General features: G+C 32.7%; 1 protein-coding gene and 1 pseudogene across 1 annotated transcript; one reads left to right on the forward strand and one right to left on the reverse strand.

Annotated features, from left to right (window-relative positions):
• Positions 1–9,119: 9,119 nt before the first annotated feature.
• Positions 9,120–9,232, reverse strand: LOC112416818 (uncharacterized; annotated as a pseudogene).
• Positions 9,233–9,888: 656 nt separating this feature from the next.
• Positions 9,889–11,280, forward strand: LOC11433740 (phospholipase A(1) DAD1, chloroplastic). Its single transcript, XM_003624264.2, has one exon. It carries the CDS (start codon positions 9,889–9,891, stop codon positions 11,239–11,241), a length of 1,353 nt encoding a protein of 450 aa, XP_003624312.1. The 3' UTR covers positions 11,242–11,280.
• The last annotated feature ends 9,348 nt before the right edge of the window (positions 11,281–20,628 follow it).

The following is a 20,628-nucleotide window of genomic DNA, read 5'->3' on the forward strand; positions in this document are numbered from 1 at the left end:
TTTAGAAAGGGCAAAGATCAATTATCTTTTCTAAAATGGTTAATCGTCCAAGTATATACGTGAAGTCTGACCCTGTAAAATAAAAAACACATATTCTAACCATATATTTTGATATTCTTATTATCTTTAACCTTGTAATATACGCAAAGTAAAAAAAAAAAAAAAAAAGCGATACAGAGGTTAAATTTTTTCATGATTTTTTCCAAGTAAGTTTAAGATGTTAAAATATGTATTTACACAAACAAAAAAAAAAAATTAGAATCTTTCAACTAGGGACGAATTATCAATGAACTTCTTAAGCGCCAAAAACTAAAAAAAAAAAAAACAACGGAAAGCTCAACCTAGAGATCAAAATTTGAGATGATTATTTGTACATACATCTATAAAAAATACATAAAAAGGATCTGCAAAGTTTCATAACATTTCAATGATGTTTCAATTTATTTTTATTTTTGAATCAAAACGTGCTAAATTGCAATTTTGTTCCGAGCAAGCGTATATTCACGTGTCTAATTTTGTAGGCTTGGTTAGGACATCATAAGAACGGTCACCATGAAATTTTAGAGTTTTTACGCGATAGACAAATTTATTATAAACCGTTTAAGAAATTCATAACTACGAGAAATAAAAATTCATAATTATTCCGTCCTTAGTTGAAATAATCTAAGTTTTGTGTATGAGATATTTTAACGGTTTAAATATGTTTGTAAAAAACCATGACAAAATTCAATATTTATGTCACTTTTTTAGACTGCACATATATTATAAGGTCAAAAATAAGAAGAATTTCAAATTGCACGGTTAAAATATGTGTTATTTTTATTTTTATTTTACAGGGTCATTTTGTCATACATCACGTATATTATAGAGTTTTTTTTTTTTGAAGAAACTAATGGAAATATATTAAAAATCAATCCCTCAAGCACAAGATGTGCCTGAGAAATCTGATAATGTTAAATACAATACAAAAAGATTATGCAAGCCATAAAACAGAAACCAAAGACAGACTTTACAAAACAGCCTGTAAATAAGGTAAATGATTAATTCTCCAATACGAATAATAAAAAACGAACAAGATGTAATTAGCTTTCAACCACCAATATGTTTGAAGTTTGACTCTTTCAAATAGAACCTCCAAAAGAGCGCTTTGGTTTTGGAATATCCTCCTGTTGCGATCTTTCCAAATAGTATATAAGACCGAAATCCAAATGATAGTAAAAGCTTCTTTCCCAAATGAAGAATTAATTGAGAGATGCTTCTTTCCAACAGAAGAGAGAAATGATTATGTCCAACATAAAAATAAAAATAAATAAAAAAAAAGAGATGATTTTCATTACTTCTAATGTGACTTATTTATTTAACTCTTGAACGAGCTGGGTAAACTTGAAAGTTTGGGCTACAGAATTGGAATTTATTTATTTATTTTTTTTAAGGATGGAATTTATTCTTTTACCCACTAAAGAAAAATGATTTAATTTTATACATACATTTTTTTACTGAGAGGAGCAGTTTTATACATACATGTTACCATTAAAGTATGTATGTATGTATGTATATTCTTAAAAATAATATTAAAATAACTTCAAATGTTTCTAGCAGTAAAAAGACACACATTGGATCCACATATTCTTTTTTTTTTTTTTTTTTATGAAAACTATTAATATATCTTTGGAGTTTATAGGGATGTAAATGTAAATTCATAATTTTAATGATTTTTGAGTCATAATGTCTTTCATCATTCCCTCACTAGATAACTGGAACCAGGTATTGTTCATTGTACTAATTAAATACAGCAGATCTTATATGCATTTAGGTGGATATATGTGATTAGTGTCAACGGTCCAAATTTGATATTGACACGAACTTGAAAAACTTGTAAATCTTAGAAATTAGTCCCCATTTTCTGATGACATTCAAAGTTTGGACTATTGATGAAATCAACAAGAATTCAACAGGACTGACCAATAAAAGTTGCTTGTTGTCCATATGGCTGAGAATACCTCACTATGATTGCTTAGCATAGAAGATACAAACTTATTCCTGTGGAATCAAATTCAACAATGATCATGGAAGCCGAAGAAGGTTGCTCCAAAAGACACCCAATTTTCAAAGGACCATAAAGGAATCGGCAAGACTCTATGGAATCATATCTACATAGATGCAAAACCAAGCTATATTCCCTAACTAAATACTCTTTCTAAGTACCTTATTATAAGAGTCTTTAGTGAAGGGTATTAGAAAAATATAGTTGCAGTGATAAAATCGTTTGATACCATTAGAGAAAGAAAGAAATTACGTCTCTCAACAGGGTAAACTAAATAGAAACATTTTTATGCATGTTTGTTATCACGACGAATTTATCGAAACCATAATTTTTATAAAAAATGATATTGCTAATGAATGCATTGAAAATATATTGGTTAAAGAGTTAATAAAATAAAAGTGTGTATTACAAATATATTTTAAACATTTCTCAATATAATAAAACATTATCATGTATATACTTTACCTCTTTAAATTACTTAAACAATACGTGGAAGACAATGGTTAACATTTGCCTAAGAAAAAAAAATGGATTACACTTTAAAATCATTTGGACATAACATATATAACATGCATCACATGCTTGCGACAACAATGTGATCTTGTTATTAATACCCTTGCCAAAGTGCTAAAAGGTCTTCGAGAGTTCTAGTACTCCTATTTTTTTTTTCTTATGAAATTTAGAGTGCTCTTTTTGTTTGCCTTTATCACAACAAAGTTCATAAATGACGACCACATAAGTTATACTCGCACCTTTTTGTATTGATTGTACTCTTATACTAATATTTAGTCAAACAAATAAGAGAAGTGATATGAACATTCTTTTTTCTAATATTTTTTTAACATTTCACAAAAAATAAAGGATATTCATTCATTCAAATTGATAGATTACATCGATACAATACAAATTCAAAGTTGCTAAAAATAAAAAGGACGATTCGACGAACAAACTCACAACATATATATTAATAACATAAATTGACATAGTACACATGCCTACAAATATGAGTATATTCAAGTATTTAGTATTCTAATTCAAATAAACACCACAATATGAAGGAAAATCAAAACCACTCCACAGAAAGACAGGAAATCAAAACAAACCGAGTTGCGTTAAGACAACGAAATAAAAAAAACAAACAAAAGAAAACTGAAAATATATGGAAACGTCTTAATTCTTTAATTGAAGGAGAAAGAAAAACAATTTGAAGGGATACTTTTTGGTCAAATATTGATCCTAAAAAACCCCTCTTGGTAAATCAAGAAGAAAAAAAGCAGCGATGACCAAGGTTTGAGAATAAAAAGAGAAAAGGTAGAAGAAATATATATATTTTTTAAATTGAACAAATGTAAAATTTAGGAGGTCCAAACTGAATTTAAGCATAATACTTTATCATAGAGGAAGTACGCTTTACCATGGTGTTAGAAATTTAGCTTTAGAAAGACCGAGTTGAAAGAATAATTCAGTGAAGAAAAATAATTTTTCAAATGCACCATATATACAAGATATTAAGAAATTATAAGATATATTCAAAATTAATAGATAACCAATACTATAAGTAATTTTATGGATATAAGATGGTTGAGTACCTTGAGATTTGTCAGAGAATGACGCGACTAAAATGATATTTGAATGGCATAAAAAGAAAATGCGAAACAAAAATGTAAATGTAGGAGGATGCAATCACAACTAATGAATCATTGTTGGTAGTGACTGAGAGTGCGCAATTGCAATGGGAATCGTAAATCGAGTTAAAGATTAAGATTCTTTTATAAAATGTAGAAAAAACTCTATTTTTTTTTTTCCAATGTTAAAGATTTTAGCTAAGGATTAGTGTAATTAAACCTAGAAACTTAATGTTTAAGGTCCAATATATTAAATCAAAGAAAAGGTCAATATACAACAACGTATAGAGTTCACATAAAACTAAACATGGATACCGGAAAATATAATAGCATGTTAGTATTGATTATTTTATTTTATTTAAAGTTCGAGGAAATCGCAGCCACATTTGATCTCCATTCTTTCTTGTTTGGTCCACACTCCACACCTCTATTTTTTAATCCAACTTTTTTGAAAAGACCATTCCCCATGAAAGTAGGAAGGGATGCATAACTATAAATTCTGTATTCGTATCCTACAAGATCCAGCCCTTGAATAACATAGATAACTTTTTAACATTAATGTGTGTATTTATTGTTTTTTTACGGGTGTCTATTTATTGTAGTATTGCACTACATCTGTCTCTTTGTTTTTTTTTTTGGCGTAAATAAGCTATCCTTCGCGTACAACTGTGAAAGACTAATCTGTGAAAGACTAATCTCTCAAGTCTTGTAGGATTCAATTGGATGACATACTTTTTCTAAGAGTTTTGAGTTTTAAAGTTGTTGCATGTCTAATGCAGACTCAGACCATTGGTTAAATTAGAAGAAATTCACACTATCTCATCTATGCGCTCGTGGATACTTTTGATATTTGCTTTAAGCCACCGTCTAGAACGTATATTAATCAAGTCAAGTTAATTAGAAATAATGAACATCTTTTGTTGAAAAAGCATAGCATTTTGAACTTTTAATTAACCCAAATACAAGTGATCCAAACAACATGGAACTTTCTTTTCAATACACTTTACAATTCAAATAAAGACCACAAAATGATTAAACATGATCCGCAACACAATTTGACATGACACAACTAACACCCAACCAACTCAACACAAGATTCCTAATACTAAAAAACGAACAATCCACAAATAAATGTTGCGATGTTTTATCTAATTTACACTCTCCAACACAAAAGATATTCTTTTTTGGGAAGAATATTATTCAATAACCTCCACACAAAGAAAAATAATTTCAAGTAAACAAGCTTATTCCAAAGAGTATCGTACAAAGCAGAATTTCAATAATAGAATTCTCACCAACATTTGATATGATTTTTTAATAGGGACGAATAGAGTGCTTCGTTTTTTTGTTTAAACGAGTCATTAGAGGGATCAATGTAAAAATTTGAAACCATGCAAGAATAATAGTCAGATGACATCATTTGAGTTAGATGACATCATCTTGTTAGAAAATGTATATTTAAACTATTTTTATTAGAAATCGTGGTTGAGTCTAACACAACCCCACAAAACTGGTTTGTGAGGTGAAGATTGCCCCCACTTATAAACAAATTGTCAGACCAACTTCTAACCGATGTGAGACTCTTAATAACACATCCATCACGCTCAGGATTGCACATCTGAAGCGTGAACATAAATGACGGGTGGCCCGATAACGGAAACCTGATAACAGATGGCCCAAAGAATCGTGAAGAAGCTCTGATACCATATTAGAAATCGTGGTTGGGCCTAACACAACCCCACAAAACCGGCTTGTGAATTAAGGATTGCCCCCACTTATAAATAAATTGTCAGACCAACTCCTAACCGATGTGAGACGCTTAACAATTTTTACCCTTAAAATGTGGACATGGTAGAAGGTTAATTTCATACTAAGAAGGAAGGTTAAATTACTCTTTCGGTTTTTAATTAATTTCTTTGTTCCACCTTAGTATTAGTTTTTCATAAAAAAGTTATTAACTATTAATATTAGCAACAACCACGGACAAAACAATAGCAACATAAACATGTAATGTTTATCTTAGTATTAGTTTTTCATAAAAAAGTTATTAACTATTAATATTTTTTTAGATAATTTTTTTTATCACATTTATTTGAGACGACATGAAACGGTTACTATTTTGCACATGCAGATGAGCATCTACATAGGTCAATAAAAAACAAATCCACTTAGCAATAAAACTAAATACTTCTAAAGAAGAGCATTAAAACATGAATTGCATGTAATTTCCCTTTTCTCATCTTACAATTGGTGCTATCTATGAAATTTCATTTCGTTCACCACAAATTAGGCCTTTTTCACGTTTTATTTATTGCCAAATACTTTACTGTCAAAAGCACACCCAAATTCTCCCTGTCTAGTGAAGATGATTACATGACATGGGGTCGACTTAAACGACTTGGGTAAATCGTACAACTTTGTTTTGTCATTTGGACTATATATGTGGTTCTTGTTACACATAGAAAATCATCACACTACCATTACAAAGTGCACAAAATTTACTATCCCACATTTCTAAAATTTTAGTGGTATACTTTTAACGAAAACAGATGTTTCATTAGGAATATATTTTCGAATGATGGTCACGAGACCAAATGTTTAGTACATATCCTTAAAAATCATAAGATTTTTTTTCTTTTTAGAAAAATATCTTTTATGTGTGCATAATACCATACATTTGGTCTGATGACTATACAAGTATTACTCTTTTCGAAAGGGAAAAGAACAAAACAAGGTTGATATTTATTACTGATTAGGCTATCTTTCTTTCAAAAAAGATATTACGGATTAGACTAAGATCCAACCAATTGGTAGTGCGACCAAACCCACAAAATGGCAGGTGAATTATCATGCTAGAGCACCATAACTCATGATGCAAGGAAACAAATCTTGCGGCTAAACCAAGACCCTCTTATGGAAATCAGACAATGCTCAACAACTTACGCCAGACGTCTTATAACTGTTTTTGGAATTCAGAACCTTTTCCACGTCACCTATATATTGGGTCTACCCCTTCACGGAAGGTACATTTTCTTCATTTAGTTAAATCTCTAGGCTCTCTTAAATTCAAACTAACTTGATCGTTGAAGTCTTGGTTAACCACCACATCCGATGAGCAATCATCGCCTTCCATCATATATCTACGACTCTGGCCGTCGTCTTCAAGTTCCCTCCATATTAGTATCAATATACCTCTTCTTCCATATCAGTTGGCCTTATCATCTTTCAACACCAGCGTCTTCTTTTCTTGCTCATCGCTCCTTATCTCGTATTTGTTCACGTTTCAACATATATAAGCACAAATGAATCGTGGCATGTATTCAATGTTGAATCTAAGCATAAGACGAAAAAACTTATTTACCATAAAAATTTATAAATCTTTAGTCATTAGTTGATCTAGTGCAGCGGTAACTATCACATGTGCTTATTCATGGAGAACAAGGTTCAATATAAATTTAATCAAGGTTATTTCTAAGATTTTTGATGCCTGTTTTAATTGACAAAATAACGCCACATTAATTATTTAAATATTACCACCACTCAAATAACTCAAAATCACAAAGCTTAATTTTTATTTAACTCTCAAAATCTCTATAATGACTATTAGTTCTTTGAACAGAATTTTGTCATAAAAATCATAGAAATTATCATGCTTTAGATAAATTTTTAAGATATTTGCAAAAAAAATTATAAGTTCTACTCATAGAACGACTTAGGTCAAATAAATAATCTCCTTGTATGTGTAATTAATAGAGTGTGAAAACAAATTTTTATGTCTTAAAGGGTTAGACTCTCACAACGTGTAAAAATGTGACGAATCAGTGTTTAAATCTTAACTGAAAGATATCTATATTTAGTGCTCGAGAGTATTTCAAATCATCTATTATTTTCAATTAGTTAACTTACCTTTCAAGCCATCTATTATTTCTTGGCATATAAAAATAGATTGTGTGAATGTTTGGAGATGCTTAAGAAGATATTCTTTAAAGTAAAGTTTCTCATATTCACCGTGCATGATATCATTGTGCTGACAAGTTTGCCTCTATTTGTCTCAATTGTCCTAGTCTTCATTGGTGAATATCACTCATTGAATTATTTTGGAGGATCTTAATAGAAAAAAATAAAAGTTTTAAGTCTTCCTGACTATAGAGTTTGCTATAAGGTATTATTGTTCTATTGTGTTTTGTATATATATTGATCTATACTCTTTTTCCTTTGTCTTTATATATGTGTTTGTTTCTACGACTAATGAATGGTAGACGCATATTTTTCATGAAACTACACTTTGTAGCTTCTTACTTTTCATGTTGGAAAAGACAATGAGTTTTTTTTTTTTTTCTTTCTTTCTTTCATTGATAACCAAACACAAATTTGATTTTACCCTTTGGAATTTTCGAGGCAATTTTTTTTTTTAACAATGTCGATCCTAAACATTATCCTTTTGGGTGTTGGAGGGGATGGGGGAGGGGTTCCGTTGGTCGGTCTAGTACCCTGAACTTTATTCTCTTTACTTTTATTGACTTTTTTACTATTAAATTAAAACAGTCATATAATTTCTCATTTGATTTAACAATGAAATTTATCGAACCAATTGTAAAAACTAACTTATACATAATATAATAAAACTTATTTCACTTATGCAGAATAAAACTGACCTTAAATATCACTTGAATTGTGATGTTTTGCATTCTATTTTTTTCCTTAGAAAAAGTAAGAATTGAACATGATATATCAAAGCTTACAAATGACTCACATACTCAGATCACTTATCATAGACTTCAGTAATAGATCAATAAAATTCATTACTGCTAAGTTGTTTACATAAGCCATAATTTTTCAGCTGGAGCTTTTGGATACGTGTCAATATGGGTCTACGTCAGAAAGATCTATCAGGTTTTTTTGATAATATTAAAAATAAAAATTCAACGTAGATCATCCATCACACACACTTGTACACTTTATGCAGTTAAACCTTCACTCATAATAATAAATACAGCCCACTACATTGTAAATGCAGTTATCCACCACTACTATTCTATACAGTCAACATTTTGTTTTTTCCACTCATACTCATAATCATAATAATAATCATGCATTTCTCCCATAAATGCATAAAAAGGCGTTTCTGAGCTTATTTGATGTCTACAAAAAGGGTGATCCAGAGTGGACCTAGATCGACAGTAGGAGTTGTGGAAGTATAACGATCAATGGAGGTAATTTTGGAGGAGTGTTGATAGGCTTGAATCTCATCCAAAAAATTAGTTTAAATGATGAGGATATTCAAACATATTTATAAACTCAACGGTCCGAGAACTTGAGCAACATGGAACAAATAACAAACCGCAAACAACTTACCAACTTCAACACCACTCACGTTTAGCGTGAGCCGGGGTCCAATTCCCAAATTGCAATCCTTAACCAGCTCACATACCATGTTAAATAGGCTTAGATAAGTGCAACACAAGACTTCTCAAGAGATCACTCACTATTACTCTAGTTCAAGCACGTTTAACTGCAGAGTTCTGATGAGATCCGGTACATTAGTGTTGATATGATCGCACTTTCAATCAAAAGAACCAATCATTGAATAAACAAACCAAACACATTCTCAAACTTTTGAGAACTCAACGGCGAAAGCAAAGAGTAGTTAAAGGCAGATCGAACCATGCTCAAATGAATTTGTGATCGAAGATGTAAAGAGTTTAAAATTAAGGAAAGTGTATTTTCATAATTCATCATACATTTCGTTTTTGTATATGCTAAATTTAAGATTTTGAAGTGAAATATGTTGAGTTCGATTGAGCTGAATTCGTTGTGATTCACAAATCATCATTAAATTACAATCATGTAGGATCATCGAACTTGTGGATGTGTGTCACAATGTCTATCTTCTCAACACTTATTGTGAATGAGTTTTATCATTAAATTTATTGAAATAAAAAAAAGAACAATACATTTCCCTTTGCTTCCAATTTTCCCTTTCTATTTTTATTTAGTACTTTATATTTTTCTTATATCACTTTTTCTTATATACATCACATCACTCAATCACAACAAGTGCCCTCTTTCTCTCTCTGTTTTTTTTCCCCTATAAAATCTTCATCACTCACTCATAAATTTCCCTCGTAAAACAAACAACAACGTACACACATATAGCAAAGTAGCAAACTTCCCTCATTCATTTCCATTCTCAACACTCTTTCTCACTCACCAATCACAATGACATCCTTAAACCACACTACATCCCACATTTCTTTCCCCAAAACCACAACCTTCACTATCAAACCACAATGCATAACACTTCAACCACTCAAACCCAACACAAAACAACACTCCTACGAAACCTTAAAAACCACACACAAAATACCAAACCTTTCATCATCAAAATCAACATTTTCACCATTACCATTTCCAACTACAAAAGTTAACAAAAGATGGAAAGAATACCAAGGTATGACCAATTGGGAAGGTTTATTAGACCCATTAGACAATAATCTTCGTTCCGAAATCCTTCGTTATGGCCATTTTGTTGAAGCTGCATATAAATCCTTTGAATTCGACCCTTCTTCATCAAACTATGCCACAAACAAGTTCCCCAAAACCACACTCTTCAAAAAATGTGGTTTACCCAAAACCGGTTACAAAGTAACAAAACATTTACATGCTACCTCAGGAATTCAACTACCTAGTTGGATAGACAAAGCACCATCATGGGTTGCAACAAAATCAAGCTACATTGGTTATGTAGCTGTTTGTGACAACAAAGAAGAAATTAAACGGCTTGGTCGAAGAGACGTTGTTATTGCATTAAGAGGAACAACTACTTGTTTAGAATGGCTCGAAAATCTTCGTGCCACTCTAACCAACATTAATCCATTGGAATGCGATAATTCTTCGCAACATTCAATCAACTCCGATGAAAATGATCAACCAATGGTGGAAAGTGGGTTTTTGAGTCTCTACACTTCAAAATCAAATTCTACAAATAATGAAGCAATTCCCTCATTGCAAGAAATGGTGAGAAGTGAAATTGAACGCATTCTAAAAACATATAAAGGTGAAAATTTGAGTTTTACTATAACAGGACACAGTTTAGGAGCAGCATTAGCAATTTTAACCGCGCATGATATAAAAACATATTTTGATCAGAAACCGTTAGTAACGGTAATCTCATTCGGCGGTCCACGTGTTGGTAACAAGAGTTTCCGGTTAAAACTCGAAAAAGAAGGAATCAAAGTGTTGCGTATAGTAAACTCAGACGACGTAATCACGAAAATGCCAGGGTTTGTTTTAGACGATAAAGTTGAAGAAAGTGTTTATGACATGGAAGGGAATAACGATGACATGGCATGGTTTTTGCCACGATGGATACAAAAGAGAGTGAAGGAAACGCAGTGGGTTTACTCAGAGGTGGGGGAGGAGTTAAGGGTATGTAGCAGGAATTCACCATACTTAAAAGGTGTTAATATTGCCACGTGTCATGATTTGAAGACATATTTGCATCTTGTTGACGGCTTTGTCAGCTCTGAATGTCCTTTTAGATCTACTGCCAGGAGGTTCCTTCAGCTGTAACTTTTTGAAAGAATATAAATTTTGAACATAGAAAGATGATAGTACATATACACATTCGTGTGTATAGAGAGATTTTGTCACAGAGGGATAAATTTTTGTCATGTAAATGTGGGTGTATATGAATTGTTGAGATTGAAAGTTATTCCACTAAGTTCAGATTGATTAGTGATACGTCATTTTTTTATAAGTGTTGTTTTTTACTCATTAGTTTTAAAAGTGATTATTGCCAAAAAAAGATTATTAAAAGTGTACTCAATCATTATTGTTATTCTCTTAACTATAAGGAAAAAGTTTAGACGAGTTAGACTAAAAGAACGCTTACATAAATATTTATAAATTATTTATCAACGAGGTTCTAATGTTGGCAACAAGAGTTGAACTTACACCTTTGTGGAATATGAGTCAACTCCCTACTAACTTGACCAATCTTCAATTGTCAAGACGGGTTTATGTGGTTTTTATCTAACTTAATTTAAATTCTAATATGGTGCTAAAATGAGTCTAGTTTAGATTCCTTAACAACCTCTAATTTCTAAGATATTCAACATGGTTACATAATCATTTAAACAAGGTTAACTTGAATTTATGTTTTAATTTTGATCATACATGATTCGATTTAATGAACTGTTTTACTTCTTATCAATCTAATATAAAAAGTTTCCCTCGCTTAATACGTCTCTCATATATGAGAGGATATTGAACTTAAATTCCCACAATAGTTGCATAGACATAATTATTGTAGATCAAATCATTAAATGGATGTGTCAAAATTACGATTAGATATGAATTGTGATTTTCTCAAATTCACCACGAATGTAAACATGCAGTAGATAAGATAAAACAGGGAAACATTTTGCACGAATACAACTTGACATAGAACCCAAGCTGAATACAGCTTCACATGTCTTTGTCTATACATGTAAGAAAGAAAACCAAGGTAATTAGTTACATGTAATTAAGTATAAATAAACGCTAGATCTTGTCCAAAATAAATAAACAAAAAACTTTAGATATGACAGTTTCCAGATTCCATGATATTATCACCCTGGAAAGCATGATTCAATGACTTGATTGTTGATGATAGTCTTGTGCTTTTGTCCTTTTTATGCTACTAACTTTTCAAAAATTGATTGAATAAAACTCTAGTTTTGAACCGTAGAAAAGCAAAGCATTGATTCATGTATCATGATGTATTTGAATAATAATTTTATTATCTAATGTAATGAAAGAACATTGCCCCAAAATATCAAAGAATGATTCGCAATAAATATTGGCTCAAAAAAGAAAAAGCTTGTATGAGCAATTAATATAGGAGTTTTACAAAAGGGAGGTTGTAAGTAAATGCAGAATGGGTAAGAAATAGGTCCCATTTAAATGGACCCCAATGGGTCTTTTTGGAGCTTTCTTAAGTAAAGTGTATGGGTACTTTCCATAATCTAAAATTCTCATTGCCTATATCAAGTTACTAATGAGAGGTTGAAAGCAGCTTCCAATATTCCGAGATTAATTATGCAGACATGTTTCAATCTAGGTTATTAGGGTTACCTAAACCATGTCTTATGTACATCTTAAAGTCTCGTATTGTTTGAGAATTAAGATTAAGGGTAGTTTATATAAACATTCACACTCCTCAACCCAATGAGACACTTTTTATAAAAGAGAAAACCGTGAAGGACTTACGCCCAAAGTAAACAATACCTTGAAACGCGATTTGATGTGCTTGAGGGCGGAACGGATGGTAAATTTATAGAGGAGTGCTCTCCCATAGTCTCAACTAGGGGGCAAATGTTCCAGTACATCTTAAAGTACCACATTGCTTGGGAATCGAGGCTAATGGTAATTTATATACAACACTCGCATTTCTCAATTCAATGACGTGCCTTTTTATAAAAGACAAAACCATGACAGACTTACACACATACAGTACCTCGAAACATGTGTGGCGTAATTGAGGAATAAAGGTAGCACTATCTAATGTGATAATGATTAAATATTTAAATGGATTAGTGGTACATATGAACCTCTTATTGAACATAATAATATGATCCAATATATCAAAATTCATTTAAAAACAAAGTTCAACACACACTTGTCAACTAATAATTACTAAGAATTGACCATAATTTTTATTCTTAAGAATTTATAATAACTAATTATTGTCAATCCAATGATACATTAATTAAATAATTTATCTAACCCAAATCCATTTAAATGTGCCCTCATGAGTCTTTTTAGAGTTCTCTAAGTAGAGTGAATGGGTACTTTCCACAATCTAAAATTTCCATTGTCCACATCAAGTTACTAACGAAAGGTTGAAAGCCACTTCCAATATGCCAAGATTAATAATGCAAACATGTTTCCGTGTAAGGAAAATATTTGGATGATTTTTGCTAAGAAAATAATAGTTCTTACCTATAAGGAAATCAATGAACCAAAACATTGCCAAATTTTTTACAACATTTTACAATTTGCATTCTAGATACTATATTTGATCCCAATATCTTTCTTTATTCATGATCACGCCGTTGCCACCATAAGTGTCTTCTCAATCATGTCCAACTTGAGCAAAAAATTATGTGTTGCTATTGGACAATTTTCATTTTGGTCCTAGTTGAAATTTTTGTGACCATGTCATTTTTGGTAACTTTGGTTTTCATAAGAAACAAAGAACAAATGGAAATGATTAAAACTTATGATTAGAAACCATCCTTTCCTTTCGTATATGATCAAATCATACTTCTCCAAAGGTAGTGCGCAAGAAATCAAAGCATGAGATACATAGCAATCAATCATCATTGGGTATTAAAAGGTGGGTCAATTATTTAACAGGTCAAAAACGATATATGTGAATGGATTTCTAACTATATGATATCAACATATTATTGGTATAGCTCAATGATCACATATATTGCGTATATACATATATATGAAGAAATTGGGGTCCAAGGGTTGTTGAAAATTAGTTAGAAAGGAAATTAGTTTTCATTGTTAACAAGCAGATAGATCAGTCGGTCACTTCCTTGATAATAACTTTTTTTCTTTTCAGACTGGACCTTGATAATAACTTATTTTCTTTTCAGACTGGACCTAGATAGTAACTTTTTTTTTAGCTGGACCTTGATAATAACTTGTGAAAACGATTTTAGGTTAATACAAAAAATTAATTTTATAACAAGTACTCTACAGGTAATAGTTAAGGAAAAAAAATACAAATTTTAGATTGGAAATGGCAATTTAAAAAATAAATAAATAGATACATCACTTTTAAACGTAAAATTTCTATTTTTATTCCTTTAATAAATGTCATAAAACAAAGAACAAAAATATAAATCATACTATTTATTTGTAAACTCTGATTCTTCTAGCAATTTTTTTCAATATAAATCATACTATTTTGAATATAGGTGATATTGAATTCAATATCTAGGGATGACAATTAGATCCGCACGTTCTTAAAAAAAAAAAAATGGATCCACACTTATTAGATATTCACGAAAGTACTCATGATAGGTGGGGTAAAAATATGCATTATAGTTATGGTGTAACATCTCAAAATTAATGAAAAAAAATGCTTTCTCCCAATAAGTTTTACTCACACTCAACCAAACTTTCGAAAATGCCATTGGCGTGAGTTAACTCACGCATGTGTTAATCCTGCGTGAATTAAGTCACGCTGAAGGCCAGCGTAAGTTAACTCACACTGTGTGTCCTTTTAAAAGTCAGACAAAACTTCATTTCCTCATTTCCCATCTGAAAATCTCCAAAATCTCTCTCAAATCACCCAAATCCAAAATTTCTTCAAGTTCAAATCAAACAACACTCCAATAAAAGGTAAGTTTTCATAATCAAACACCATTAACCTTTTTATGTTTATATGTTAGACTTTTCCTCTTAACATAGGTTTTTTTAGTTTTAAGATTTTGATTTTGTTTGGCAAGAATGATACAATGTTACATGTAAATGACTTATATTGCTTAATTGTTTAGATGTTTGCTTGTTTATGATGTATTTATGAGTTTTAGGGTTTATGTATAATTTATACTCCAATTTTTTGTCAGCACAACATGTTCCCGTGGATCGATATGTTTGTCACGTTGCTAAGATCGCCTGAAGATATTCTAACAGTTTGATTCAGCTAGAAGATTATGATTAGGTGGCATCATTATTATGTAGTGTCTTTATTTTGTGGGAATTTAAGTTTAATTCTTGATAGTTTGCTGAAGATGATGGTATTGAAGTTTCTTATACTGATTGTAGTGATTTGCAAGCCTCTTTGAAAAGTCAAAAGATTAAGAGAACACAACATGTATTATGCATAATCATCTATATATGTTATCACATCGAATTCCTTCGTATAAGACGAGTGTCACGAAAGGGAATGCACCTCTAAGAGGTTCTTTTGAGCTTGATCATGCTCCTCTGTCAATTGAAACTTGTTAGTTGGCAGGACAGTAAGATTAAGGTGATGGGGGAGAAAGGGAGGGGGAAGGAGAAATAGATGGTGGGGGAGAAAGAGATTGTGGTAAGGTATGTTTCTTGTCTAATGCGAAAAGACCTTCAATGTCAACCTTGCACCCAAACAAACCGCACTTCTTTGCAGTGCGTTGCCATCACCATTGACCGTTCATACAATCCCTGAAATTTTCAAAGAGGCCTCTTTCTATGAATGTCCAAGGATGAAAAAACATTGTTGTTGTAGAAGGAAGAGGAGGAGGAGAGAATGTGAGATGATGGTGTGAGAAATGGTGAGGTTTGGATCTAACCATTATGGTGAGTAAAAAACAAGTTTTACGGTTTTACCATGTGACCACCGTCCAAAAAACATGTTTTATGTGCTGCAGAAAGGTGCGTGAGTTAAGTCACGCAGCGTGAGTTAACTCACGCAGGAAGTACCCATCGTTAGTTAAGTCACGCAAGGGTACTTTTGGTCATTTCAATTGGGAGGGAGCCTTTTTTGTTGGGAGAATAGCATTTTCCAAATTAATGATTGTGTCTTAACAGGTTGGGCTGGTAGATTATGTTGGCCTACCTATTCCAAGTTGAGAGTTGGGCTATGGAATTTGAGCGAAGGCCCAAATCTCATGATCACTAGAATGGAGGGATCTGCATGAGGTTGTGGTAAACATAAGAGTTGTTGCTTAGTTGGTATCTAATAGGAATGAATTTCAATGTTTATAGTTACTACATTATTAGATTAAAAACAAAAATTAATATCAAAGGAACCGTGCAACAAGATGAGTCGCTTTCCTACTTTTATGTAAATTTGTTGGATATTTGTGTTTTGGCCTCATTATTGTTAAAACAAATATACAAGCAAGATGTTGGACCCAATGTTTCAACATGTGGGTACGTTTTAGCCCTGATTTTGTGCCATAAATAACGGTGTGCCCTGATTGTGTGACATATTTAATGCGCTTTATCTATTTAAGAAATCAACACCTATTTACTTGTTGGCAAAGACGCATATTTCTGTCCAGAATCAGCATTGTGATCATTTCCTAAAGATGTGCCAACATTTTAGGAAACTTTGTTTATTTCCTAAAGATGTTTCATTAATTTAGGAAACTTGTGATTTGGTTCTGATCCTTGTGAGCGGATCTTTTGATGGATCAACTTTGTTTCTGAAGCCTAATATGGAGATCAAGCCCGTACTGCTTTAGAGTATATAAGGAAGGACCCAAAACCTAATTCTTGATCGAAGCCGTCATATCAAGTTTAGAGCTTTTAAGGTTTTGAGTCTCTGTTTATTGTGAGAATTTCTTGTATCACCTTGATGCAAGTTTAGGATTTTGTTTATTGAGTTGTAAGTTTGTATATTACTCCTAAGCTTTGAAGTACGGAGTTAGTTTGTGTTTGGTGTCTTCACCATATTGTTTATATTCATATAATCACAAGGTGTATGATTGAGTGGAAGTGAGATGAGATCTCAGATCTAGGAGTTCCTAGGTTGAAATCAGTATGAGTAGTGTCTAGTGATAAGTTGTAAACTTGGAGTTTGCTGAGAACTTAGAACTATACTACACTAGTGGATTTCCTTCATGGCTTGGTAGCCCCCGGAGTAGGTGAGTTTGTCACCGAACTGGGTTAACAAACCAACCATGCCATTTACATTTATGTCTTTTATATTTTCCTTGATCTGTTTGTTTTTCGTTAGCTCGATGTTTAAACTTTAATCTCAACATTTTGTTTGTGTCTCGGTTGAAACATCGCATAAAACATCAGGAAGCTAGCGTGCCAGAATTTCGAAATTGGATCAAGATTTATATAAAATACTCGTATAAACAAAACCAAAGACATGTTAATTCGATATTAAAATAGAGAAGGCCACATGTAGAAGAAAAAAATAGGAGAAACAAGAGGAAAATATGTTTTGATCGGTAAAGAGAAAATCATTTGTTAACTTCAGCGCAAAGTGTATTTGAAAGTACACCATCCTGAGCTGGTGAAGAATAATCGACAACCACTATCAACAATTGCAGTTGCACTTGCTTCAACCGTCTCTTCTAATTGTGTGCATATTAGTCGTGATGTTTATGGGAAAGTTGTTCTCATAACATAGTTCCCTTGAATTCTTCTCACTCTTCAACTTCTAAAGCAAACTGTTGGAAAAGGTATCAAAGCGGCAACCAGCAAATCTGGAACAATGGAGAGCATTGTAGTTCATCGAACTTCATCAACAAAGAAATCCAAATCACCAGTGATTAAGCAAATAGTGGCACCTCCACCTCGAAAAACAATGAGGGAGTAGAGAGGCCTCCATTCAAGAGCTAAGGAATCCCCATCCCGATCATGCGCTACTTGTGTACGCAAATTCCTGGCATACTTGCACAAGTTTATCTAGCAACAAACAAAGACAATCAATGAGTAGAATCAACGATTGTCTAGAGTCGAGAAGCAACGAGTGCAAATCCCAGTTATCGTTATACCTCGTGCATAATTATGGCAAGTGGTCGAGGAACTGGTCATGGTCGAAGAAATCGATAAATTTTTCTGCATTGACAATTGCTCGAAACATTGTAAATGTTGTAGTACTTCTCAACATAATGATCGCCACAAAAGCAAAAAACCAAAGACAAGAAAAATCCATAGATGAAGAAATATGAGACTCCAACAAAGCTCGACCGTTTCTTCAAATGCCACCCTAGGCGAGGCAAAAGGGATCAAAGCAAAAACTCAATTCTCCGTCGTGGCGGGGGAAATAGGAGGAAGTGGTAGCTACTGATGACTCCTCTTATAGACTTCTAAAAATATCTCAGCCTTTCCTATTGAAATAAAGCCTGATCTGATCTGAGTCAGACGTAGGCTAAACCATAGGCCTCTATAGGTCGGTCAGACTTATTCCATTGGATGTGAGAAAAACACGAGAGGGGAGAATGGGTGGTTGGATTCTTTTGGCTTTTCTGAAAATATTATCTAAGATGTTTAAACAAATCAAAACATGCAATATAAACACAGAGAGAACAACACAAGCAATTATCATGGTTCACCCTACAATCTGAGGTTAGTCTAGTTCCCTTGCACTTCTAAGAGATTTTCTACTATAATCACACAAGATTACAATTACTTAGACACACATGTCTAATATTTCCTTGCCTCACACTTGAGGACTTCTACAATCAGAGTTTACAAATAAATTTGATTTTGTTTACACTTTGATAATCAGAGAGTAAACTAACTTAAAGCCCAATAGACTTTAGACACTTAAAAGCTTTCGATTAAAGCTGATGTGGTGCTTTTGTTTAATGTTTTTTTGTTGAGGTGGATATTTTTAAAATTAAATTATTTCCAGCCCTGATTATTGGAATTAAAAATAAAAGAAAAAACCATAAAAGCAAGTAAAGTCACGTGACCCATTCCAATTCCAAATAAAAAACACAAAATGAAATTGGGAATTAGAGCTTAGGGTTAACTTCAATTCTCATTCTCATATCAATCAAACTACAGAAGAAGATGACGAAACAATCTCCAAAGGGTAAATCGAAAGCGAAAATGATTTTTAAAGTCTCATATTCGAAAGGAAAAATGAAATTGAAATGCACATAATTGAAATCGAAAACGATTTCTAAGAACACGAGTTCAAAGAAGACAAATGCGAAGATGGTGGTTGCAAAGAAGGGCGATTCGAAGAAGCTAATAAGTGATGCGATGAAGGAAAATAATGGAAGGAAGGACATAATCATGGGTGATGGAACAAGACAGAACCAATGAGAGAACACATGGTACAATGAAGATGCCTGAAAAAGTTGTCTCAAAGTAAGTCTTTTTTTTTAGGGTTTTGAAATAAAAGTGAGGGCTTTAGATATGATACATGGTGCTATAATTGAGCAGTATAAACATCTTAGGAGTTATGTAGAGCTGTCAAAACGGGCTACCCGGCCCGAACGGGTAGCGGGCTTTTTCGGGCCGGGCTAAAAAGTCCGGTTTAAATACGGGCTGAAATATTAGAGCCCGAGCCCGGCCCTATACGGGCTCCCGGGCTATCGGGCCAGCCCGCACGTATTTTTTTTTTTATTCTTTAAGGACTTGCACAAGCTAAAAAAAAACATAAGAAACCAGTCACTGGAAAATTGAAATAACTAGTTGCTGCACAAATAATAACCATATAATCACTTGCTACTGTCATGGTAGGCCGCTGCTATATGGCCTGGTGATTGTGTAGTTCCTGGATGGTGTGATGTTGGTTTAGGGAGCATGTGTTTTTTGCTACTGCCATAGGCTTCTTTGTTATATGTATACTTATCTTGTTTAATGTCTTTTGGTGAATTGATGCCAACATTAATTTGGTGGATGTGGAGTAAGCTTCTTATGTTAGATTGCTACTGCTATATCAGAGACTTTTGTGTTTTTTCTGCTCAGCTTGAGTGGATTGAGGCCATTAATAATATTAGCTGTTAAAAAAATTTATAAAAATGATAGAACTTTAAAAGCCATGCCTTCAAAACCACACCAAACTTAACCCACTTGTATTTTTTGCCGGGCTACCCGTAGCCCTAACGTGCTTTTACGGGCCGGGCTAAAAAGCCCTGGAAAAATTCGTGCTGCAATTATTAGGCCCAAGCCCTACATTTTATTCGGGCTTTTGGGTCGGCCCATACGGCCCGACCCGTTTTGACAGCTCTAGAGTTATGCAACTGAATTGATGAGGAGTAACCCAAGTAGTTCGGTGATTATCTATCCATGAAGTTACCAATGGAGAATCAACTCCAAAATATCATACAACCTTCCCCGTTCGTTTTCCAGAAGAAGATGAAGTTGATGTATCACAACCACGAGCCATGAATCTATAACGAAATAAAAAGGAAAAGGGTTTGAATCGATTGAAAACTGTAAATGGGTTTGAATCGAGTGAATAAGAAGAGGAAGAGGAAATGCAAGGAATTACTAACA

This window comes from Medicago truncatula, chromosome 7 (genome assembly GCF_003473485.1).
Source record: "Medicago truncatula cultivar Jemalong A17 chromosome 7, MtrunA17r5.0-ANR, whole genome shotgun sequence".
Taxonomy (NCBI): domain Eukaryota; kingdom Viridiplantae; phylum Streptophyta; class Magnoliopsida; order Fabales; family Fabaceae; genus Medicago; species Medicago truncatula.

Coding starts and splice junctions, on each gene's coding strand:
- LOC11433740 (XM_003624264.2), top strand. CDS start 9,889: ATGACATCCTTAAACCACACTACATCCCACATTTCTTTCCCCAAAACC.